The following is a 27256-nucleotide window of genomic DNA, read 5'->3' as shown; positions in this document are numbered from 1 at the left end:
TGATTGTGTGTTATCAAACCCCGATGACAAACATGAATCTGTACGGAAGCCTTTCAGGGCCACTTTTTAATGTTGTAAATTTCAACATACTAATTAAAATGCTATATTGAAATTTCAAGATTCTAAGTTGATATTTTAAGATACACGTAACATACGTTGAGATTTAAAGTTAAAATCTTGAAATTTCAACTTATTATCTTCAAATTTCAGCTTAGAATGTATCTTGAAATTTTCAATTTTCACCCGCAGTCAGCAATATCCACGCTATAAGACGGCTGCTTTCAAATAACAATCTGGGCCAGGCAAACCAGCGACTGAAATTACAGCACAGTTAATACAAAAGAATGCACGGCCTGTGTGATAACAAACAGAAGGGGCGGTCGGGTAGATTATGTGGTTAAGCAACCCATTCTTGCCGTAAAAGGCGACTAACGGGATCGGGTGGTCAGGCCACCTGGATTGGTTGATGCAGGTCATCGTATCCCAAATGCGTAGGTCGATGTTCATGATTTCAATCACCGGATTGTCTGGTCCAGACTCGATTATGTATCGAGACCACCGTCTTATAGCTGGAATAATGCTGAGTGCTGCGTAAACAACAAACAAACAAACAAACAATCCGCGAAGCCCATTTCCCCCGCCATGATATTGCTGAAATAGTGATAAAAGCGGCGTAAAACTATACTCACTCACTACAACCTAGAAGATTCCCTGCTTGGTGTGCATGGTATGATATATATCTCTGAAATATATTGTTTCGCCTAAAAAAGAATTCTTTAGGCGCATCATTGATCATCCATGTTTTTTCGTTACAGAATCGTACGCGTTGGGATGAAACGTATCTTACATAGACTGGTTATGGTGTATTGAAACGGAATTGTTAATTCATTTTTATCGAACGGCTCGCAACAGTGCTTTTCCTTTGTTTAACGCCGATATCATCACGTAAATAAAAATATCATACTTTTTTTTAATTTTAAAAATAGAACTCGCATGAAAATACAACTTGGATTAATGTTTTACTTAAGTTTAGTTTTCTAGCATCTCGCTGACATGGTTGACGCATGTCATCGTATTACAGTTGCGTATATCGATGCTCATGATGTCGATCAGTTGATCGTCTGGTCCATACCCGATTATTTACTGACCGCCGTCATATAGCTGGAATATGGCTGAAACAAACGGTTTGTTGAAATATATTCCATTTTCATTCTGAAAGGTTGAGAATATCGATTTTACTATATTTTATTTACTAAATTACGTACGCACATAAATTATTATATGTGATTCAGTAATGGATGCTAGCATAATGTGCCTAAACACCAAGCTTAATATGTTTTTCTACGTAATTGCTTATGAACATGCATGACATAACACGTGATGGTATATAAATATCCGTTCCATCACTCGTGCTTCTCAGACGCACAAATACACTTTATTTAGTCCCCTCGATTCCTTCGTGAAATGAATAAAAAAGATAGTGACGATTGTATTGACAAATAAAAACAGTTCATATGTGACATGAAATCGCGGGCGAATACACTCTTTTTATGTCTAATCTAACCGTATTCTTCAATTTTGTAACACTCGAAGAAAGTAGGAACAACCGCAGGAAAGTCTATTTGGCACACTTTACCTCCCTTTGGATCCAAAGGTCATGTGACGTCACGAAGGAGACAAAGATGGCGGTGACCAGCTGAGATAGGACATACACGCATGTGGTTAGTATACAGCGATAAACTCGTCTCAGGAGGATGTGACAGAGGAGGTTTTCATGGTGATGTGAAGACACCTTGTCATGCACTCGGTAGCGCTGTATGGCAGGCTTCTTGCCCGAGCGATCGCAACAGGAATTCACAGTGAACTACAGATTCAGAGAGAAAGAGCTAGGGAACCTTTACAATTGGTTACTGGATCCTCAGGATTTTCGAAGACAATAACCAAATCTACGAACACAAGAAAATGGGCATTTGGAGATGATGCTTATTTCATTTCAAGGAACAAAGCTGTCGATGTCATAGGTAGGTACCGAGCGTCTCGCATAACCGGCTCTTTGTTCACGTCAGTGATGATTGACAGACGTACACTTGTTTATTTCTTCGCCCACGTGCTCTTTGTTTTGGTTTGTAAACATGTGTAACGTATCTATTTCATCACACAAGCATCATTCACGTGCGTAATCAAGGTTATAGGCACGCGCGGTCGTGCTGGCACATTCTGCATTTTGGTAAGCGAAACCATGGCAGGTGACTGCGAGATGTCGGTGAAGAGGGTCGTACATGATTTGTTTTCAGTGTTATTACGTACATACAGTCATTTATCATTGGAAGACTAGACGTGTCTTATATGACCACAATTACTACTTTGTGCTCGCTGTGTATGAACTGTGGGAAACTTCAGGTATTAGACATGTCAGATGGATGAAAAGTTTAAATTTGTTCGATCTTTGAAGTCAAAGAGCTTACATAATATGAAACTCATGCACTATGACTGCGGTATGTATTTATTTTATGAAACAAAACTAATCTAGATATATGTACAAAAGCAAGTCTATCCAGCTCTAGCCAAATTGGCATTAGGAAAATTATTTGTTTTTATTTTAGAATAGACAGTGATAGAGGAATGTATTGTGTAATAAAAGATTTCATAGACTGTATGTTAGTCTGTGATGTGTGTAACTATGAAACTAGGTTTCACTGTCCTTTGCCCATCCTTCTAGGACTAATCATTATAATTAGAATCATGTCAGAATCTGAGCAGTGACTGGATGATAAGGGTAGGTTGATCTATTTTTATGCAATTTGAATAACAAACTTCATCACCATGGTGACTGTGAAATAAATATTAAACATTATTACCTTGTGTATGTGCCTTGTGTTCTGTAGTAGGTATGACATTGTTGTATAATACGCTATATAACGGCGTACATCCATTTTGGCTGTATGCGCTCAGACTGAATCAAACCTAACAGATTCTTGTTCAGAGAGAGACGGTTGGTGATCATGCACGTGGACTTCATGAAAATCCCTAGAAACGAAAGAAGGCTGGTACAAAATAAATGAGTAAAATCAGATTTGTTTTCTGTAAGGTGTGTTTGGTATGGGAAACATTTTCCGTAATAGCTGTATATCCAAGCAGGCAAGCTTAATATTAGTTGTAGATCTTGTGTGATTGAGTTCAATTTTATGTCAGTAAGATCACGGTGGGGGAACGTATAAAATGGTCTTCACTCAAAGTACCATGTATGGAGGGAGTCATCATACCAAGGCAAACGTGTCCACTAACCTATATCAAACTTCGTAAAGACTTTGATAAAAAGACATTTTTAGCTCAATAGGAATAGGGTCTATAGTCTCATTAAATTGAACATGCTGAAGAGAAATTAGTCTAAGGAAGTTATTGTGGTGGTGTGCTGTTATCATGGTTATCACAAATTTGAATCGATATGCAATGTTTATTATTTCTAATTCAGTCTATGATAATGGGTTACTCTAATTTATAGCTTTTTGCTGTATACACAATCGTCATTAAATAGGAGATGGTTGCATAGTCAATCCTAGTCTAGTGGAAAACCATTCACTTATCAAACGGAAGACCTGGGTTCAAGTTATTGCTTGTAGGCCATTTCTAGTGTCCTCCCTCCATGATATTGTTGGAATATTGCTGAAGACTCATAAAACCAGACTCTCTTATTCCTTATTAAATAGAATGTTTATATCTTGGCTTTATCACGTTGATAATGTGCAAACATGCACATGAGCATAGGGCAACAAGAGCATGGTTTATGTTAGACACATGTAAAAAGAATTAGAAGATGTGTTATATAACCAACTAAATGTTTATCAGTGTTTATATCAGCTGTGTAAGTTATACTTCTAATTCTAAATGTCATTATTTTGTTTTACTCTCCTCTTAAACACATTAAAAAACTATTATTCCTAAACCAGGTGGTCTATGAACACAAATTTAAAATTTCATTAAATTTAGTTCAACATCCAGAATTACCAGGGAAAAGCTTTTCGAACATGTGATTTTTGTTACTTTTTGCTGGTAATATTATCATGATTATGCATGTTAAAAAGATGGATAAAGTCTATTTGATCGTAGGTTCAAATCCTGGTTCACCCTGATTATGTTTCTTGGTTTGTCAGCACCATACCTTTGCTCATCATATGCTCATGGGCTTCACCACAGTGGTAAACGTCAAAGATCTGCATCACTTCAGACTTCCTCCCACATCCAGCTGACGAGATGGGTTATTACTGGAATTCTGTTCAGTGGAGCGTTAAACCCAAACTCGCTCACTTTGTCACCATGTTCCTTTTGTATCTCACTGTGATGAGAAGGAACATCTTTTTTTCTTTTTGTTGTTGTTGTTGTTGTTGTTGTTATTATTGTTATTAATTTATATACCGCTTATATCCAGGTTCTAGTATCTGCTCAAATGCGATTTTATTTGTTTATTTGCATTCCAATTATTATTCTCAACTCCTGGGGAGTATAAACCCCAAGCTGCCTAGAGGCGCTAGAAGGTTTATAATCCATCTCACATATCGGGTACCCATTCCCTGCTGGGTGAACAGAGGCACATTTGAACTAAGTCACTTGCTAACGGTGACACCACAAGTTTTGACACTTGTGTTTTGGGTGTATGTACGTATTTGTGTTTTCCACCATCTGGTCATCTACCGTCGGACGAGTGGGTTCTTTAGAGTGCACAGGGTGTATGTACTGTACACTTTGTTTCGTAAACCTTATGGTATCCTAAGCTTAAATTAACTGAATATTGCAATTTGGAAATTAGGCATGTAAAAGGGTGTTCTGGGCCCTTTTGATTTTCCCGGCGAGAATTTGCGTCCGTCATGTCGATGGATCCCTAAATCTTTAATGTTGAACATTAGAGTTAGGATATTGACCCTTTTACTTTCGTGCTTACTGGGGCGGTCGGGTAGCCTAGTGGTTAAAACATTTGCTCGTCGCGCTGAAGACCCGAGTTCGAATCCCGACATGGGTACAATGTGTGAAGCCGATTTATGGTGTCCCCCGCCATGATATTGCTGGAATATTAGTTAAAGCAGCGTAAAACCATACTCACTCACTCACTTATGCTTACTGGCCATCTACCCCCTACAACTCCACCCCGGTTAAACCGCTGATCATCTATAACGTTCATCAATTATTTAGACCCCAAAGGTAGCCTTGTAGCAAGGGATCACTGTATTAAGAACACAGGGTACAATGACGACACCTAAGTCATGGAGTCTGACAACCCTGTCCATTTTGTATCATTGTGCACATGTTGATCAACTGATGTAACCCAGAGTCCTACCAGGGTGGGGCAGTCGGGTAGCCTAGTGGTTAAAACGTTAACTCGTCACGCAGAAGACCTGGGTTCGATTCCCGACATGGGTACAATGTGTGAAGCCAATTTCTGGTGTCCCCTGCCGTGATATTGCTAAAAGCGGCGTAAAACTAACCTCACTCACTCCTACCAGGGTGCTAGAGGGAGGGAGTGAGTGTGTACAGTTAGTTTAATGCTGACAAGGCAGCCCTGGACTAATCCATGGTCAGCAGTATCAGTGATGAGCCTCTCTGTTTGAAGGTCATAATGAGTGAATGAGTGAGTTGGGTTTAACACGCTTTTAACAGTATTACAGTTATATCACGGAGTGTCAGCTTAATGGGAGAGGAAAGCCCGAAGTGATGCAGGTCTCAGATGTTTACCACTTCGGTGAAACCCACAAGCACGGGTATGGTGCTGACAAACCTAGAAACATAATCGGGGCAAACCAGGATTCAAACCCACAATCATAGGTTTCTGGTGTGCCCAAGGGACGCAACTCTGCATAGCTAATCACGGTGCCTTAGACGATTGGGCCACCTGTACCCCTTGAAGGTCATAGTGTTACAGCTGGCCATGTCTGTATATGAGGGTCTGGATGGGGTATGCTGTTTAGCATAAAACAAATATGGAACTGTCATGAACATAAGATGAGTCACCGTTTTATCATGAATATGTACATAAAAATAATACTTAGCATAAACATGGTAAATGAAAACTCAACAGTTGACATGATGTTTGGTATTTGAAAAACTCAAATCGTGGTAATGAAACAAATGCCGGACCAGCTGTTCCCATGTTTCGCCACAAGTGACTGGCGATCCGCATTTGCATAGAGATGACTGCATTTTAAGTTCAACTTGACATCTTGTTCACTATTTTCATGTTTTTTTTGTACTGACTGAGTTGAAAAAATAAGGACCAGTGACTATTGGCACTTAGAGTTTACTGACGACTCTGGGTGGGGGGTATTTTTTTTGGTTAAAGTGTTTGTCGAAAACTTGAATATGATTCCCCACCCAATTCTGGTGTAAGTCTGGCCAATACCCGTCACTATTACAATCAGTCAGTCCCATGGCCCTAATGGATTGAACAGTTCATATTTTTTAGTGGTGTGGTAGTGTAGTGTTTAAAGTGTTGGCAAGTCACGCCAAAGACCTTGGTTCAATTCCCCACATGCGAACAAAATGTGAACCTTTTTCTAGTGTCCCCCATACTGACATTGCTGGAATATTACTAAAAGAGGTGTAAAATCATACTCACTCCCTTCAATATTTTATGGTCCCGTATATACTTTCATTCATTCCAGTAATAACAAGCAGACAATATCATGTTTATGTGTCATCATGATGATGAGGGATGCCGTGATTATTGATTTGTCCAGTGCCAATTTCAAGCACTGGTCATTATTGCATTAACTATAACTATAAATAATAAGGTTACCATGGTTACATATATCTGATCACAAAACTAATATAGTGGAAATTAAGTTTTTTTATTTTGATAGTTTTAATGTCATATGTTATGACTATAATAATTAACAATGATATTTATGCTATTAATATGATCATTTGCGAGTAGCAACTGTAGTCCTTGGAACTCAGTAGTAGCAGATGTTCAACTAATGTCGCCTAGTGACTGTTTAATAATGGAATCCACAGATATGGTCATCTTCAGTTATAAATATGATTATGTACCTAATAACGATTAACCAGCCTCATTCTGATCATACTGACAGAGTTGACTCGGTCAGACAGTTTTGTCTGTCATCAACTGTACGTCAGTGATCTTCCACATCACCTACAAATGTACTAGTCCAATGAAGCCTATATCTAGTAAACTATATTTCTATAGGCTCAGCAAAAACTGTCCATATGTTAGTACTAAAATCTACAGAAATAATGCTGTGGTGGTGTTTGTGGTTAACTATGTGTTACAAATCTTATAAAAGATTTTTCTATTTGTAGTATTTTTAACATTTTATGGACCCCCTGTTATTCAATGCCTGTTCACACAACTCAGGCAATAATTTCCATTGTTCTTTAAGGATGTTTTCTGGGTAACTACCAGGACATGGTTAGTATGTCACGTGTAAGTAACCAAGCAGTGCAAATGCAACCGGGCTACAAATGCTATCTGAGCATGTCCAAGTGGAGATGGGGTGTCAAGTCGCTGGATCGTCATTGGGTTCATCATGTTCATCAATCCCAGGTTGTGTAAGACAGTTTGTGACCTGTCTTCCGTGCTGTGGGCGTCCAGCAGAGCCAGGTCGATAACCTTCATGGTGTATGTGACAATGAACAAGGGACAACTGAGATGAGGAAGCGGAAACTGAAACCAGACCAGGATGCTGCAGTAGTAATGGCGTGTATGTTGTAGGATCATGGTGACTTTCATTGAACATGTTGAAAATCATGTCTAAATTCTTACCTGTTACTTGTTGCAAAGGAGTCTGCAAAAGTCTTGCAAAAGTCCCTAAGGCAATAAGGCTATACGTTTTCCCTATAAAATACCAGCTTCTTGTACTGTCAGCTTATCTAGACTTCTCCACTATTACTATTGATAAGACTCTACCCCTATCCCCCTCCTCTCCCCCTATCAAAAACATGTATAGTTGGAAGAAACACGCTATATCTTAATATATATAACTTTTGGAGTGGGATACGGACGAAAGGCTTTCCTTACTTTAACTATATCTAAGTGGTTTGATCCCCTGACACCTTATGCCAGATCATTTTTTTTCTTTTTGCCACAGTGTGGAGACATGTTATGAAGTAGAAAATACATATATTTTTTTATTGCTTCTGGTCGTGAGTCCACTATCTCCGGGGAAATCTCTTGTCATCTACGTCTGAGAAGTGCTCGGTTCTACCTCCAAAGTCTGGTGCTTCTGGCATTCTCTGACCACCAGGTGAAAGTCGTCTTTCATTGCCTTCACGGATGGCAGAGTTTGACCTGAAGACATTGTCCTGCCACGTTCTACGTCCTCTCTCCAGGTTCCACCGGTTCTATCGGCCACGGCTACTATCGACTCTTCCTGTGTGACTTCAGCATCATCTACTGGAATTAGGGGTAGGGAGTGTTCCTGATCCGCATCAGACGATTTACAGGGGAAGAATCACCAGTCCAAGGATCAACATTCCAAGGATCGACCACTAATGATGCAACACAAGGGTCAACATTTGAAGGATCGTTCTTTCAAGGGTCGAGATTCCAAGGACAGACGTTCTAAGGATTGATACTCTTCCGATTGATCATCACAGGTTTAGGGGCAGTCAGGTAGCCTGGTGGTTAAAGCGTTCGCTTGTCACGCCGAAGACCTGGTTTCGATTTCCGACATGGGTACAATGTGTGAAGCCCGTTTCTGGTGTCCCCTGCCATGATATTGCTGGAATATTGCTAAAAGCGGTGTAAAACCATATTCACTCACTCATGGATTTGACCATCTGAGTATCAGCTATGATCTTCAGATTGACCTCATAATAAGCAGATGTCTCAGGGAGATGAGACTTATGTCGACACTTCTAAGTATCGTCACTCTACAGATCAATCTTCCACCTACAAACGTATTCGCTCCAGTTCTATCGACCGACATCGTCATCCAGATCAGTCGTGATCATCTTACTCTGACACTCAACAACGCTCCCATCGACACTCATCAAGAAGCTACAGATACAACAGAGATCATGATTGGACTTGATACACTTCTCAGTGATATCGACATATGTGGTACTACCCATTTGCCTCTCCTGATCAACACAGGTACCACTGATACCACCCTTACTCGGACTAACGATCGGTGCCAGATTACTATTAATATGCGCCTCATGAGGATCGACATTGACCTTTTTTTTCTCGTCCATGTTCTACGTGTAGGGCCAGATATGGTCCAGCAGATCGCATCTCGATCTCCCCATACAGCAACTTCTACTAGTATGGTCTAACCGGCTTCTACACCTCGACCTCCCCATACGGCAACTTCTACTGGTGTGGTCTAACCAGCAACTGCATCTTTGCCGACTTTGTGAGATCCTAGAGATGAGACTACCTTATCGACTTCGGACTTTATTTCCCTTCTACATCTTTGTCTGTGGCTCTTCAGTGCTCCAGACAGTCGACATTACCACCCAGGGACTGTACAACTGCAACTGCATCTCAGACGGCTCCTACTATGCCGGCTGCCATGGCTACAGCTCGTTTCGACACCACACCTATGCAACCGGAAGCTACCTCAGACAGTAAAACTTCACCTCTTTCATCAATTATGAAGTCCATATGAGGATCCATAATAATAAATTTGTCTCGATACAGCATCAGCGTTACAAATTTATTAACACATTGAAATGAGATGACATCCTACTATTATTGTGAGAGGACTTTTAGTGTACATGTGTTCCTTTGCCATGTGGGGCGTTCAGGTAGCCTAGTGGTTAAAGCGTTCGCTTGTCACGCCGAAGACCCGGGTACAATGTGTGAAGCCCATTTGGGGTGTCCCTCGCCGTGATATTGCTGGAATATTGCTAAAAGCGGCATAAAGCCATGCTCGCTCCTTTGCCATGTTTACTGGTATCACACTTACACGAACTCACTGCAATAAATAGTGCACAAGAGTGATTCATCTCGCATATTGTAACTTAGACATATCGCTGTGTTTGAAGAGATGAGACGTGTCACCCACTTGGGCCTGCACAGGAACAAAAGTAGCATTTTAAGCAGAATTATTAACAATGATTAAAAAAGGATCTTCCCATGAGTTCAACACACCCAACAGATTGGGACCAAGGGAGAAACAAAATGTTTTCTTTTTCACCATGTTTACCGTGTTTACTTACAACATGTACAATGAATATACGATGCTGGTCTGTTTTGCAGACCTTGAAACTCAATGTCTGAATAAATTAATCTGAATATGTAGAAACCATCACAAGACTGCTGTAGTGTAATGAATGTCAAACATGCATGATATACTAGTTTATCATTTAACTAAAGCATTTATCCATGACATAAGCTTATGACATAAAAACATGTATGTCATACCCCAATGACATAAGTATGCAAATTAGCGAAGGAATATGTCATAAAGGAGTTAAGAGGTTGTATATTTTGGTTTACACGGCTATGGAAAACATGTATCACTACGCACGATCTATACGTAAGATTTAGACAAGTTGCTGATGAAAATGTTAATGCAATTATTCCTTAAAAGGGAAGCAAAAATGTGAAAATGATAAATAGAATTCATCACTCGTGCTTTTTAATATGGGAAATATCAACCTCGTCCCGTTAATCGGTATTTGCCTCGCCAAAGGCTTGGCAAATACTGATTAACTAAGACTCGGTTGATATTTCCCATATTAAAAAACAATTGTGATGAATCCGCCTTATACCACTTAAAAGTGTCATGCCATGACAGACTTACTCTGGTAATAAGAAAGAATCAGGTGGTCCTTAACCTATTTAGAATAGTATATACCGTATTCGACGTAATAAGAGCCCAGGGCGCTCTCTAAGTTAGAAATAGGGGGCACTTATCATGCTTATTGGAATATTATTTTGGTGGAAAAAAACAGAGTTGAAAGATACGTTTCGTGGTTTATTCTGACGGCCTGAACTGTTAATATACGACAGATATATTTTTCCAGAATTTAATTGCCCATAATTAAGGGTGCATATAACACACGAGTGCGTATGATACACGAATAAATACGTCTTGTGTACATTGATCAATCGGATGGAGTGCTAATTGGGATTGTTCACTTGCCAATATATTAGCAAATATTGTCATGGGCGCTTATTAGAGCGGGGCGCTTATAACGTCGAATATGGTATATCAACAGGGCTCCAGATATTTTTGAAGCCATTGCATATTTACTCAACATGCTCAAAGGTTATCATTCACATTGGTTATTGAAAGTTTACATAGGGTATTTAAGACATTACTATTTCCATGACATCCTATTCCAGGGTAATACTTTATTGCCAAACCATGTTTGCTGAGGGCCAGGTGTCACTGACGAATAATCTGTCAGTTATTTTAACACCTGTCAGTGATCAAGGGATGAAATTGACCAGTCATTATGATATTTGCTAATGTGTATTGACGCTGTAACTGATTAGTTTATCTTATCACATCTAGCCTGTCTAGTGTGACAGAAACATCATTATCATCATTATAGTATAGATAGCAGACAACTGCAAGTCATTCACATCAGATCAGCTTCTTGGGTGGTCGGGTAGCCTAGTGGTTAAAGTGTTCGCTCATCTTGCCGAAGACCCATGTTCGATTCCCAACATGGGTACAATGTGTGAAGCCCGTTTCTGGTGTCCCCCGCCATGATATTGCTGGTATATTGCTGGAATAGTTTAAAACCATACTCACTTACTCACCTTATCCATACTTGCCGTAAAAGGCGACTATGCTTGTCGTAAGAGGTGACTAACAGGATCAGGTAGTCAGGCTCCCTGACTTGGTTGATGCATGTCATCATATCACCGATGCTCATGATGTCAATCACTGGATTGTCTGGTCCAGACTTGATTATTTACAGATCACAGTCATATAGCTGGAATATTGCTGAGTGTGGTGTAAAACAACCAACCAACCTTATCAGTGTGTTATTGATTAGAAGATGAAAGTGAAAGTTCTTATTATGTGTGTTTAGTGAAGCAAGAGGCATAGGCCTAAGGTGTACTGCATTCAACATTAGCATGATTAGGGAAGTTGAATAGAGAAAAACATTGTTTAGTCAAAATCAAAATGGTTCATGATGAATGTTTCTTCAGGAAGGTTTGGGGGCATTCAGCATGTTAAGGAAAAGGTGGGGTTGGGTAGGCTAACATGAGTTCCAGAAATGAATCTTATTTAAATATATATATATCCAGTCTATATCTATATAAAGTAAAAGGTAACTATGAAATGGAGCCCAGAACAATGCTTAATTTCAGAGCAATCGAGAGACTTGCTAGACTTGAGTTGGATTGTTTTCTCTTTGTTTATTCTCTAGACAGACTCAGGTTGGCTGCTTCTGTCTTTACCTGAAATATTAACACCTTTTTTGTTCTCACGGTGTTTTTGATTATAAAGTGACTTTGAACATTTCCAGTAATCATAGGAATTTTTTGTTGTTGTTTGATAAACTCAGTCTGTTCATGCTCAGTGCAGTGCAGTGTAGTGCATCGCAGTGCAGTGCAGTGCAGTGCAGTGCAGTGCAGTGCAGATGTTAACATATGAGAGTACTGTGTTCCATGGACTGTATATATACTTGCTGTATATTTCTGAAATAGTGTAACTACTGCACTGCACTGTTGCCAACTTGCCATGGTAATTAATTCAGCAGCAGATGTCAAACCAGACGGCCATTGTTTGGTTCTAAAACAACCACATCATTTGAAAATATGTGCTGGTACCTGGAGGTTTGCAATCTCCTAAGTGAGGATGTAAATGTCACTTCCTAATTTCATTAATTAGCAGTGTATTATTTCATTACCCTGTGGTGACGATGTTTCAGATTCAGTGCATTATTTGCATGACAATTGATGCTTATCACTCTCTCTCTCTCCCTAGGGGTAGCCGATGGCGTTGGTGGGTGGCGAAGTTATGGCATCGACCCCTCAGCGTTCCCCCGCACCCTCATGGCGACATGTGAACGCATGGTCCAAGAGGGTTGCTTCCGTCCACAGGCTCCGGCCACGGTCATCGCCGCCAGCTACCAGGAACTCATGGAACAGAAAGTGCCGCTTATAGGTGGGTTGTTAGCTCAACTGGTTGTCATGTTACCAGGAACTCATGGAACAGAAAGTGCCGCTTATAGGTGGGTTGTTAGCTCAACTGGTTGTCATGTTACCAGGAACTCATGGAACAGAAAGTGCCGCTTATAGGTGGGTTGTTAGCTCAACTGGTTGTCATGTTACCAGGAACTCATGGAACAGAAAGTGCCGCTTATAGGTGGGTTGTTAGCTCAACTGGTTGTCATGTTACCAGGAACTCATGGAACAGAAAGTGCCGCTTATAGGTGGGTTGTTAGCTCAACTGGTTGTCATGTTACCAGGAACTCATGGAACAGAAAGTGCTGCTTGTAGGTAGGTTGTTAGCTCAACTGGTTGTCATGTTGCCTGGAACTTACACACTAGTAGTTATCACTTATAATATTGGTGGGTTGTTAGCTCAATTTGATATTTCATATTACCAGGAACACTTGCATCAGAAGTTTTTACTTTTAATATTGGTGGGTTGTTAGCTCAACTGGATATTCCATGTTAACAGGAACTCATGCATCAGAAGTTATCACTTATGATATTGGTGGGTTGTTAGCTCAGCTGGGTGGATAGAGGTTGGTGGTTCGATCCCCTGCCCAAGTCACACCAAAAGATGTTAAAAGATGGTACTTGTTACATTGCATAGGCCTGTGAAGATCCGGGGTAAAATAGGTCTTCAGCAACCCATGGTTGCGACTATGCTTGTCGTAAGAGGCGACTAACGGGATGGGGTGGTAAGGGTCGCTGACTTGGTTGATGCATATTATCGTATCCCAATTACATGGATTGATGCTCATGATGTCAATCATTGAATCGTCTGGTCGAGACTAGATTATTTACAGACCGTCATCATATAGCTGGAATATTGCTGAGTGCTGCGTTCAACAACAAACATACCCTGCCCTGCAAACTAACCCTGGATCTTGTTTGGCAGTAAGGGAATAAAACAATGACTAGTGGGCTTGGAGTCAGTATGCTGTGTTTGAGTCAGGTATTCATGTTAAACTGTTGCATGGTATCTCAGTGGGCTAGTGCTAAAAAAAACACCATGAGTTCGGATTAGTAGAAGCAGCCATACACCGCAGCCACACACAATAATATAAACTTGAACATGATGTTAAACCCCATTCAACACACCTTACCTTTGTGGAAAATATCCAAGTTATCTTAAGAAAATGTTGTGCTTGGTGCAGGAAGTAGTACTGCCTGTTTGGTGGCACTCCATCGAGAAGAGAGGACGATATACTCTGCCAACCTTGGGGACAGCGGCTTCCTTGTCATCCGTGAAGGCGAGGTGGTGCATCGGTCGCTGGAGCAACAGCACTACTTCAACACCCCCTTCCAGCTTGCTGTCGCCCCACCCAATCAGCAAGGACTTGTCCTCAGTGATAGGTAGGTGCACGGTGTGATCAGCTTCAGCGATACAGTTTTTCAGTTTACGGACAGGAGATAAAAATCAGAATATCAGATGGCCCGATCTTTGATGGATTAGAAAGATTTAAACACACTTTTTAATATTAATCTAATTGATCAAAGCATTATATATAGTCTCTGTCCACTGCAAACCCTTTTACTTTTTTCAAACCTAAAATCTTAACCCATAAGGCATAATGGGATGAAACCTTTACATAGATCATCTCAGCAGTCATATTGAAATTGTTGTTTGCAATGACAAATATTGAAAACATGATAAGTACCATTTCTGGACTGACTTTTTATCTATTCTTTCCATTTCTTGTCAGTGAAGAAACTATTTTCTATTTCAGCCCCGAGGTTGCAGAGAGTACATCATTTGGAGTTGAAGAAGGAGACATAATCTTGTTAGGAACTGATGGTCTTTTTGACAACATGCAGGAAGACATGTTACTGGAGTATATCTCCAAGGTCAAGGTGAGTTCAAGGGTCAGAGATCTCACTAATGACATGTTACAGGAGTATATCTCCAAGGTCAACGTGAGTTTAAGGGACAGGGATCTCACTAATAACAAGTCACAGGCGTGATTATATCTCTAAGGTCAAGGTAGAGGTCATAGGTTGGAGATCTCACTAATGACAGGTCACAGGAGTGATTATATCTCCAAGGTCAAGGTGGAGGTCATAGGTCGGAGATCTCACTAATGACATGTCACAGGAGTGAGTATATCTCCAAGGTCAAGGTGGAGGTCATAGGTCAGAGATCTCACTAATGACATGTCACAGGAGTGAGTATATCTCCCTAGGTCAAAGTGGAGGTCAAAGGTCAGAGATCTCACTAATGACATGTTACAGGAGTGAGTATATTTCCAAGGTCAAAGTGGAGGTCATAGGTTAAAGATCTCACTAATGATGTTTTATTATATATATCTCCAATGTCAACGTAAAGGTCATAAGTCAGGCATCTCATAATATGTTTTTATATCTCCAAGGTAAAGGCAAGGTCATAGGTTCGGGATCTTACTGACATGTATATCTCCAAGGTCAAGGTGAAGCTATATGCCTGGGATCTCACTGTTTTCACTTATTTATAATGGGAACAGGCCAATGAACTTCGTTTCAAGATACAGAAATCAGATATGCTTGTCAGAATGCTTCACTCATTCGTACCATGAATTTAGAAGCTTTGATGCTGATTGGCTGATTAGGAAGTTCATCTGACACAACCCCCTACCCTAATGGAGATGGCCTCAGATCGTCATGCAGGGAGATACTGTATCAGGAAAAAAAGATCAGATTTGATTGAGACTGGGGTAATCTTTAAATATTTCAATGATATACACATAAAATATGACTTTACGGACTAACAGAAAGGTGTCAGTTTCAGATATGAATATCATGGTGTTGCTGCACTATTGTTTCTTATTTAATGCCACACTCAGCAGTATTCCAGCTATGATGGCGGCCCGTAACTAATCTAACCTGGACCAGACAATCTAGAGATATGAGCAACGATCCATGCAAGTCCCCACAGGGTGCTATACCAATGCTGTATCTGCCTGATGAAAGAACATTCTCTTTCACATTACTGTCAATGATTAAATGTTTTTCGCTATCTGAACACTTTCCCTGGCATTTCAAGAAGTAACAGTGTACACAGTTTGAAATTCTATTAATTGATTTGGGTATGTTTTCCCACCAAGTCAGTTTACACTGAAGTGGAATTGAGGGTGCAAAATAAGATATTGAATGTACTGTACTCAAGGCTGTAGTTAATAAGATTATTCATTTCTTATTGAAGTTAACTTTCACAAAATCCAGGAGGGCAACTGCCCCCCCCCCCCCCCCCCACCCCCCCCACCCCCCCACCCCACCCACCCCCCCACACCCCCACACCCCCCCACCCCACCCCACCCCCCCCAGCTGGCTACGGCACTGGTACTGGGGATTAGTCATGGTCGGAGTATGTGAGGCATGTTTTAGTGACTTAAGCCTGTGTTACACTGTGATGGCAGATTGTTGTGTTCTCTGTACAGCTTCAACTGTTAACACCTTGCTACTGGTTCACGTCTTTGTTCTGCTTATAATACATTGCAATGCCTGATTGATTCCCACATGCAGAGCCGTTGGTTTCTGTGACAAGGCGCTGTAAATCAATTGTGTGTAATCAATGTACAACATAACCCAGACACGGTGACATGATAGTGTGCAAGTACTGCAGTGAGGGACTGACTGAGTGACTGACTGACTGACTGATGGTCTGACTGATGGTCTGACTGACTGACTGACTGACTGACTGATGGTCTAACTGACTGACTTACTGACTGACTGACTGACTGACTGACTGACTGATGGTCTGACTGACTGACTGACTGACTGATGGACTGACTGACTGACTGACTGACTGACTGGTTGATGATAGTCTTTTGCTGTGCACACAAAAATTCACTGAAACATGTGGTATTTATCATGTTTATTGGTCATATTTCATTACCATAATCATGATAATAAGCATGATAAGATTAATGGTGGCACATAAATTTTTTATGTTTATGTTATTCGATGTTTTTTTTATAGAATAGGTTCCTAATATCCTTGGTGTTATATATGTATATGCTACGTAGGTCTATTATGTACTTGTATTGATCAAAATATCACAATACACATTAAGACATGTAAGGAATGACTGTGTATCACTGACTCATTGTGATACTGGGTTGACTCCAATGTAAGAGGTGGGGTGAAATGGGAATGTACGTCATGTTCAAGATTATTACACTTATTCAGTGACCTGTGTGCGTGCCTTAATGCCAAGCACCAGGAAGGGTAACAACAAGTACCATCTTTTAGCATCTTTGATGTTGCCAGGGATCGAAACCAAGACATTCAACTCTCAGGGCAGACGCTCTACCACCAGACCAAGGAGGTGGTCTCCATTGTAAGAGATTATGACGAATATACATTCGATTATACCAGATATGTCTACCAGGAAAGGTTAACCAGTCATAAGTCCTAGAGAAAATCAGGAAGGATGTCTCGTGTTCTACTATAATCTAGTTATGTTACATAGAACACTAGTCATAATCTGGGGTAACTCATTGCACAGTGTTCAATAATATTTTAAAATGACAGCACTGTGGGTAAAGCATTTGCGCCTCATGCCAGTGGCCTGGGTTTGATTCCCTGTTTTTGTACAAAGTATGAAGCCCATTTCTAGTTTCCCTGACTGTGATATGGTTGGATTAAAGTTGAGAGTTGCTGATTATCTTATGAACATATTGCAAGTACCTTATTCGATGTAATAAGCGCCCGGGGCGCTCTCAAAATTGCAAATAAGGGGCTCTTATTAGAATATAATTTTGGCGAGAACAAAAACAGAGTTGAAAGATTGTAAATTTTGTAGTTTATGCTGACAGCCTGAAATGATACAAAAGAAAAGTATGTGCATATCATACACGACAGATATAGTTTCCAGAATTTAATTGCCCCCAATTAAGGGTGCATATAACACACGAGTGCGTATTATACACGAATCAAGTCTTGTGTACTTGATCGATCGGAAGGGGTGCTAATTGGGATTGTTCACTTGCAAATATATTCGCAAATATTGCCATGGGCGCTTATTAGAGCAGGGCGCTTATTACGTCGAATATGGTATGCTACATGTTTAAGTGGGCAGGCAGTTACCAGGTGTCCAGCCCACGAGGTGGAATGTGAATCGCTTCCTACTGTGTAGTCCTGCATGGTGTTAGTTACAGCTCTTCATCCTGGTGTTTACATCCTGGAGTCAGGAGTGATGTAGGCATTTGTAGTTAATCCACCTGCTATGTCGGGACTGTCCAAGCTGATACCAGGCTATCAAAATGTTGCATCAGCATTCTTTTCTTATGTTGAATCAGCATGTTTAAAACCTCAAGTTGCTCTAGCTATTTCAACATGTTCAAGGTTACATGTTACATGTTGCTTCAACTTCTTATATCAGTGTCTAGGAGCCAGTTTTTCAGTTGTTTAGGACCCAGTATTTCAGTTGTTTAGGACCCAGTTTTATAGTTGTTTAGGACCCAGTTTTTCAGTTGTTTAGGACCCAGTATTTCAGTTGTTTAGGACCCAGTTTTTCAGTTGTCTAGGACCCAGTTTTTCAGTTGTCTAGGACCCAGTTTTTCAGTTGTTTAGGACCCAGTTTTTCAGTTGTCTAGGACCCAGTTTTTCAGTTGTTTAGGACCCAGTTGTTCAGTTGTCTAGGACCCAGTATTTCAGTTGTCTAGGACCCAGTATTTCAGTTGTCTAGGACCCAGTATATCAATTGTCTAGGACCCAGTATATCAATTGTCTAGGACCCAGATTTGTTAGGCAACTGATATAATATCAGTTGTCTATGACCCAGTGTATCAGTATTCTAAGACCCAGTGTATCAGTATTCTAACACTGTGTATAATACAGTTGTCTAAGACCCAGTATATCAGTTGTCTAAGGCCCCAGTATATCAGTCTTCTAAGACCCAGTATATCAGCTCTCTACGACTTAGTATATCAGTTGTCTAAGACCCAGTATATCAGTCTTGTAAGACCCAGTATATCAGCTGTCTATGACTCAGTATATCAGTTGTCTAAGACCCAGTATATCAGTCTTCTAAGACTCAGTATATCAGCTGTCTACGACATAGTATATCAGTTATCTAAGACCCAGTATATCAGTCTTCTAAGACACAGTATATCAGCTGTCTAAGACCCAGTATATCAGTTGTCTGGGACCCAGTATATCAGTCTTCTAAGACTCAGTATATCAGCTGTCTACGACTTAGTATATCAGTTATCTAAGACCCAGTATACCAGCTGTCTATGCCTCAGTATATTGATGTCATTGACCCAGTATATCAGTTGTCTAAGACCCAATATATCAGGCTCAGACTTCATTGCTTACAGGCTGCCTTGCAACTTGAATATTGCTGACAGCAGCATAAACAAACAAAATTATAACCTGAAAAAGTTTTATTTTCTTGTGGTATGCGCTTGGTGTGACTACTGAATTATCTCCCATGTATTTATTTTTCCAGGATCACAAGGAGGAGACCGTACAGACCACTGCCAGTAATATAGCTGAGAAGGCCTACCAGCTGTCCTTCGACCCCGAGTACATGTCACCATTTGCTATGTCGGCAATGGATGCTGGGATAGAATTCAGAGGTATGTATTTGTTCCGAATCATGTTTTTAGCCCCAAATCCCACAATACATGGGCACATGTGTCCCAGGGCCCTGTTCCACAAAGCAATTTTAGTGCCAAGGTGGTTGTAACTACCATTTTTCAACATCGGCTCACAATTATCTTAGTGCTACGATCGCTTTGTGGAACGGGGTCCAGTTGTGTAAGGTGCTGCAATTGAATTAGCTGTGTAGTGATTGTGTTTCTTCATTTGTCATCACCATACCTGAGCTTGTGGGTTTCACCAGGGGTCCGGAAACCGTCATATGCGCCGGACATGTCCGTTTCGGAATCTCAAATGTCCGTTTTAAAATATTGCTTACCGGACATTTTAAAAAGTATTGTCCGGACATTCTTAAATTTTGACTGGACATGATCAACAGTTAGGACTGAGAAGTTTCTGTCTGCAGTTGCAACACAATGAAGATTAACTACACTGACAAGCTTTGTTTGTTTTGATTGCTGTAAATACATCGTACCTACATGATAGTCCAATCGGTCAATCACTGTAATAGGCAATAAACTGAGTTGACACTGATTAATCGAGGATTTATTACTGAGAACATCTTGTTAATTTGAGTGAAAGGTGTTTACAACTGTACATTAATACCTTGCATCCTCATCCTCATCGATGTACCTCATTATCCTCACAATGCTACGATACGTAACCTCAGACAAGAAGCAAAAGCGTGACGACAGCCAGTCGACCGATGCAGATCAGTCGAGCGGATCTGCCAAACCCTCAAAGTCTGGACGATCATTTTGTAAGTCGTGACTAACGACTTTCACTTGGTTGACATACAATGAGGATTTGCAGATTTTATTGTTTTCAGGAGCTAGTCGTAAATTGAATCTTGATTGACCGCCATTTTGCTTTCTCGGACGATCGATATCCAATTTTTTTATGGTCAATAAACAAGTACAGATGAAAAAAGTATTCAAATAACTATTGCTATCAACGATATTTTAGTATTTGTGATTAAATTATCTGTCTTGTTTTTAAAAAAATCTTTATTTAAAACATTTCCCGTGAGGTCACGTGATAACCAAATATGGGATAATAGTCTCGATCCAAATGTTACAATGCGTACACTTGAGCAGACTCATGAATATAACTCATGAATATTAATTAGACCGTTCACTACGTTAACAGATCGTTATTATAACAGAAACAAACGTATGTTTTCCATGTAAATCTAAAATGATATTATTTGTTATTAATTGTCCAGTGAATTAAACAATTTAAATTGAAACAATTCATAATTCATCATATTATGAATACGTAAACTTGTAATGTGTGTGAAAAGTCGTACTAAAATACGCTATTTGAAGGGGGCGTGGCCTAAATGCAAATGTCCGATTGGGATTTAAAATTTTCCGGACCCCTGGGTTTCACCAATGTGGTAAACGTCTGAAACCTGCATCACTTTGGCTTTCCTCCCACATTAAGCTGACACGCTTATAACTGGAATGCTGTACAAAATGGCATTTAAGCGACTTCACTCACTACTGAAACGAAGCCATGGTGGTGAATATCTATCATAGCAGAAGGGACACAAGATGGATAATCAAGGCTTGCACTGTTAGTTGCCCAACCCCAGTCAATTGTGCTCGTAATGTTGAAGGAGTGTGTGGAATGGGGTCCATTTGTCTAACGTGCTGCAATTATCTTTGTAGTGATTGTGTTCCTTCATTTGTCATCACCATACCTGACCTCATGGGTTTCACCAATGTGGTAAACGTCTGAGACCTGCATCACTTTGGGCTTTTCTCCCAGATCCAGCTAACACGCCATGATATAAATGAAATACTGTTCAAAGCGGCATTCAATCAAACTCGTTTACTCACTCAATCATCATACCAACAATCATGTCATGTCAAATGAAATAACCAGAAAAACAGCTGTAAACCATTAACATGACTAAATAAGAAATATATAGATAGATATCAACAAGATTTATACATTTGAGCTGCTTGTCAGTTTATTGGTAGAACTAAAATGTTTTACAGCATTAAAAATTGGCACTAGTCCTATAGTCCTAGCCAAACTGCCCAATATTAAGGTATCCTAAGGACAAGTAGAAATTTGCCCTTTTTAGGGGTTTTGCTATATGTTATCATTATAAGGACTAATGGGCTAAAACTGTTAGTTTTTACCTCTGTTTTATGTTTACAGGTGGAAAGCCCGACGATATCACAGTGATAGTAGCAAGGGTGACAAGTCTTGGTGAAACCTAGCAGTGGGCTCCGTACACTGTCAGTTATGTCAGGAGTTTGTGTGGTGTGTGTTTGTAGTTGAGAGATAGAGCAGAGTGAGCCAATAGCATTCCATGTAACAAATTAGGTTATAGTATGTGTAATCTGATTGGCTACTATAGATCTGACTATGACCTTTTTGGGTCATGACCTGTTTACCTTCAGTTTCACAAGGTAGAGATTTTGTGCCAAAAACAAAACGAAAATACCAGGCAAGTACAAGATAGGCATGAGTAGTGTCTAGTGAAGCGATGACTCGTTTGAATTATGATTCTTTTGATTTCATATCATCAGTATTGGAGTAAATGCACAAATAAACAGCACAGCAACATTTTGTACTTAATTGTAATCAGTTGTAAGATATATGTTTTGTTTCTCCCACACAGTATTCCGTTATTTCAGTGTCACTATCATAATTATCATATTGGATGTGTTAGTCCTCACCAAGCAAACACAAATTGTTTATAAGTAGGGCTGATTGTTATATAACTTTTGTTTATAAGTTTATAAACTTTTGAACATACCATTTGTATACCACTCAACATTTCTTCATGAGTTCCTTAACATAATCAGTTTGGTATCCCTATCAAATGTTGAACAGTATATTTCACTACATCGTAAAGGTAATTACACGAATAAGAAAATGTTGAGGTCTTATCTTTATAAAGATTACCGTATTCGACGTAATAAGCACCCCGCTCTAATAAGCGCCTACGGCGATATTTGCTAATATATTGGCGAGTGAAAAATCCCAATTAGCACCCCTTCCGATTGATCAATGTACACAAGACTTATTTATTCGCGTATAATACGCACTCGTGTGTTATATGCACCGTTAATTATGGGGAATTAAATTCTGGAAAAATATATCTGTCGTACATAAACATTTCAGGCTGTCAGCATAAACCACAAAATGTATCTTTCAACCTTGTTTTTTTACCAAAAAAATATTCTAATAAGAGCCCCCTATTTCTAATTTTGAGAGCGCCCAGGGCGCTTATTACGACGAATACGGTAGTTGAATATTTGTTTTCAAAATGTATTGTGGGCTGATAGTTTATGAGGGCTTGTAATACATTGAATACGGTAATAATGTTATATTGGTCCATATGCTGGACAAAACATGCACATAAACCTGATTAAGTTTTTAGAGATTCATTTCTCAGTTAACACATGGTCTGAAATCGGCTGTTTTGTGTTGTCAGAGGTTATGCTTATGTAAGGTGGCCCAGCTGAAAGTGCCACTGCTCTGATGTCTGGGTTTGATTCCCCACATGAGTAACAGCTGTGAATGTTAGGTGCTATTAAATATTCCCAAAGGAGATTACATGTTAGAATTCCATAGAAAAATATGCAATTCATTGATCACTTTGCATAATCTGATCTCTAGTTTCATTTGGAATTGAATATCTTTATACTTTTCCATATCTAGAGGATTTTGTGAATGGGTTAAGTGAGTTAAGTAGAAATTGATACCATATTTCTTAAGAGAAATTTGTGTATCAATGTAATGTTGATGGTTTTCTTCAATTATTTACCTAAATTATATTTGTGTCAACCTCGCCAATCGTAAATGAAAGTTCTTTACAATGATTAAATGATCTTATAACATACGAGTTCCTATATTTATTATATATTTTGCTGTAATCATGTAAAATACTGCCATCATATTGCTTGAATATTGCCAATGCAGCATAAGACAACATTGATATAATCTTGAATTATTCCTGACATGCATTTCTTGATTTTCCAGCTATTTGTCCAGCTTAAAAAACTTAAGTTCTTAGTATTTAATGTTTGTGTTGGTAGTGTTATGATAATAACTTTCACTTTATCATGAGTTACGATGGTAACAAGAAAACACATGAAATCAATCAGCGTTCATATTATCAGATTCACATAGTAAATATTATTCAAATCTTTCTGAAATAACATGAAAATTGCTGCTTGGACACTTTTGAAAATTGCATCAGTCTTGACAAGGAGTATTTAGCCTTCATTATTATACACCATACCATCGCGACATATGTTGTTTCTACATATTTGTCACAGTCATTAATCATTTGTTTTTGCTCAAAATGCTCAGACATGCTTGGGGATATGTTATGCTACAATGTAACTTGTCTGTTTTTAACGAATTACTAAATTCTAATATTAAATGTTTAGTACAAGGCATGCTTCACAAAACAGTCTCAGCACTGGACTGTCTTTTTCCAGGTGAATTGGTTAGAATGAGGTCAAATATTTACAGCTGACCACAGATAACAAAATATAACTGGCCAAATCAAGCTGCTTATAACTGAAGTGAGGTGTGGGGGTAGCCTAGTGGTTAAAGCGTTTACTCGTCACGCTGAAGGTCCGGGTTCGATTCTCCACATGGGTACAGTGTGTGAAGCCCATTTCTGGTGTCCCCTGTCGTGATATTGCTGGAATATTGCTGAAAGCGGCGTAAAACCAAACTCACTCACTGAAACTGAAGTACTGTTCAGAGCAGCATTAAACCCAAACTTACTCGCCATTTTCTGTCTGTAGCACAATAAGATATAAGCTTTGTTGTTCTAGGATGGTTTTGTGGAACCAGCTAGTACTACTATAAAGTTTGACCTTGGATAAGATCCTCGATTCCTGTCTTGTTAGGTCATGTTTGATAAACACGAGATGCTGTGTAATCTTTTCTGTTTCTCATTGTTACTTGGGTGTGTCCCTTTTTAATGCATACATGTCATCGGTAACACCCATACATAGTGTCATGTCCACATGTCAGGGTTCACATTCTCATGTCATAGGTCATGGGTCATGGCCACATGTCATAGGTCATGGATCATGGTCACATGTCAAGGGTCACGTCCACATGGCCACATGTCATAGGTCATGGATCATGGCCACATGTCAAGGGTCACGTCCACATGTCATGGGTCACGCCCAGACATCATGTCATGGGTCACACTCACTTGTCAAGGGTCACATCTACATGTCATGGGTCATGCCCACATGTCGTGGATCACACCCACACGTCAAGCATCACGACCATACATCATGTCATGCCTAAATATCATGGGTCACACCCACATGTCATGGGTCACATCCACATGTCATGGGTCATGTCCACATGTCATGGGTCATGTCAACATGTCATGGGTCATGTCCACATGTCATGGGTCATATCCACATGTCATGGGTCATGTCCACCTGTCATGGGGCATGTCCACCTGTCATGGGGCATGTCCACCTGTCATGGGTCATTCAGTGGTTGCTTTATCTGGTCAGTATGTTGATACCTGTACCCAATGTAAGGAGTTGTGAAGTGCAGCATGACAATTTTGTTTCAGATTATTATTTGAAAGTGTAACAATGAAATTTTCTATATAATTTCTTTTTCTTCATTTTGTGAATGTGCTGGAAATCAACCATTTAATTTTCTTTTTAAATTATTCATTCTCTTTTCCAAATAGAATCTCATGGGACTGTTTTAGTCTACTCAAGAAAAGCTGTATCAAGTGTTTGCCTGATCCTCAGGTGTCATGGTCACATGGTGGAAGTGTCGATAATAAGTGAAAAATAACCATATTTCATTATCCCAAATGCAGGATTTTCTTGTTAAAGACTAATACTCAGCTGCAATAACAGATCAGGAATGTAAATATTCTTACAACTTAATGTATGCTAACGTCCTTTTCATCAAATAATGTTTTCAATATGAAGTGTTTGTTACCAGTAGTGCGACCATTGGGGTTGTCACATAAGACAAAACATTCAAAATGTTTAATTTAAATAAATGCTTTAACCCACCTCAATTTTTGGTGGGGCCCAGGTTGCCCAGGTGCCGTGGTTTGCTGTGCAGACTTACGTCCCTTAGCAGTGCCTGAAACATGTGATCGTCAGTTCGAATCTGATTGGTCCTAGGTTTTGTCAGCACTGAACCCATGCATGGGGGTTTCACCAAAGTGTTAAACATCTAATACCTGCATCATTTCTGGCTTTCCTCCCACGTTAAGCTGACACGCCGTTACATGACTGAAATACTGTTCAAAGCGGCGTGGGGCGGTCGTCACACCGAAGACCAGGGTTCGATTCCCGACATGGGTACATTGTGTGAAGCCCATTTTGGTGTCCCCCGCTGTGATATTGCTGGAATATTGCTAAAAGCGGCATAAAACCATACTCACTCATTCAAAGCAGCGCGAAACCAAACTCACATAATTTCAACATTGTGATTCCTTGAAATGTGACCATACTCTAGTTCATCAGGAAAATATCTGTCATGTCGATTTTTGTTGTTAAAGGCAGCAGTGTTGTCTCTGGCTCCTAGGGCCTACATGTACAACGTGACCTTAGCGCTAAGATCCCTTTGTGCATGTGGTCCCAGGAGTTGTCACATCAGCACCCTGTTTTCACACCTCATACACAGCCATACATAGACAGGTTCATTTCAGTTTCATCTGTTTAAGTGTGTAGCATGTCATATATATCGTTGTCTTTCAAAATGTTTATTTTCATTACTGATGTCTAACCAGGACCCTGTTCTACAAACCAATCTTAGCGCTACGACAGTCGTAAGTATTGGAGTTACGATCATCTTAGCACCTTGATTGCTTTGTGGAACTTGGCCCTTGTTTATTTATAGTTAGCAAGGTTGTAGATATTGCAGTATTCACAGATTCTCATACACAGAAGTACCAATGTGCATGTGAAAATTATTAGTTGGATATATTGGGAAGAGAGGACGAGGCAGGATAAGGGCCATTCTTGCCACATTTGAAATGTCCAAATTAATATTACTGATGAATTTTGTACGATATTATGGTACTGATTTTATCTACATCTGCTCAAGAAACTTGTTCAAATATTAGAAAAAACATTTTCTGAAAACATCTAAAATGAGCCTCTTTGACACATGTTATCCTCACCTATATATTTACAGTTGTTAGAAAAATTGACCGTGTAATTTCCAAAGGATTTGCCAATTTCTTAAATTATGCAGATCACACGGACCAAAATGAGCCCTTATCATGCCTTGTCTTTTCCAATGTCAAAGTGTATATTTTTTAATGACCAATCAGAATGGAGATCCTCATTCGTCTATTTGATCTTTGTTTGCTGTTTTCATTTGGCCATGGATCTAAATGAGATGATGTTTTTCCCTGACAGTACAAGTTTCTAATCAACCAATCAAATTCCTTGCACAGGCAATGGCAGAAAACCTCTATCTGTCTGATCGCTTAACCATGAAACACCCTCAGCTTTAAATGTATAAAAAAGAATCAGTAAGGTTCAAATTTTGTATAAATTG

General features: G+C 39.7%; 1 protein-coding gene across 1 annotated transcript; it reads left to right on the top strand.

The window, feature by feature from the left end:
- The first annotated feature begins 1664 nt into the window (after positions 1–1664).
- LOC124142093 (protein phosphatase PTC7 homolog) lies at positions 1665–22755 on the top strand. The gene is made up of 6 exons (XM_046510365.2): positions 1665–2021; positions 12906–13085; positions 14290–14488; positions 14863–14986; positions 19563–19692; positions 21887–22755. Exons 1-6 carry the CDS (start codon positions 1799–1801, stop codon positions 21946–21948), a joined length of 918 nt encoding a protein of 305 aa, XP_046366321.1. The 5' UTR covers positions 1665–1798; the 3' UTR covers positions 21949–22755.
- Positions 22756–27256: the final 4501 nt, after the last annotated feature.

Source organism: Haliotis rufescens, unplaced genomic scaffold (assembly GCF_023055435.1).
Source record: "Haliotis rufescens isolate VD_foot unplaced genomic scaffold, xgHalRufe1.0.p SCAF_158, whole genome shotgun sequence".
NCBI lineage: Eukaryota > Metazoa > Mollusca > Gastropoda > Lepetellida > Haliotidae > Haliotis > Haliotis rufescens.
Note: the sequence above shows the minus strand (reverse complement) of the source record. Positions and strands in the feature narration are given on the sequence as shown.

Coding starts and splice junctions, on each gene's coding strand:
- LOC124142093 (XM_046510365.2), top strand. CDS start 1,799: ATGCACTCGGTAGCGCTGTATGGCAGGCTTCTTGCCCGAGCGATCGCA. Junction 13,086..14,289: donor ACAGAAAGTGCCGCTTATAG/GTGGGTTGTTAG, acceptor TGCTTGGTGCAG/GAAGTAGTACTGCCTGTTTG. Junction 14,489..14,862: donor GGACTTGTCCTCAGTGATAG/GTAGGTGCACGG, acceptor TTTCTATTTCAG/CCCCGAGGTTGCAGAGAGTA.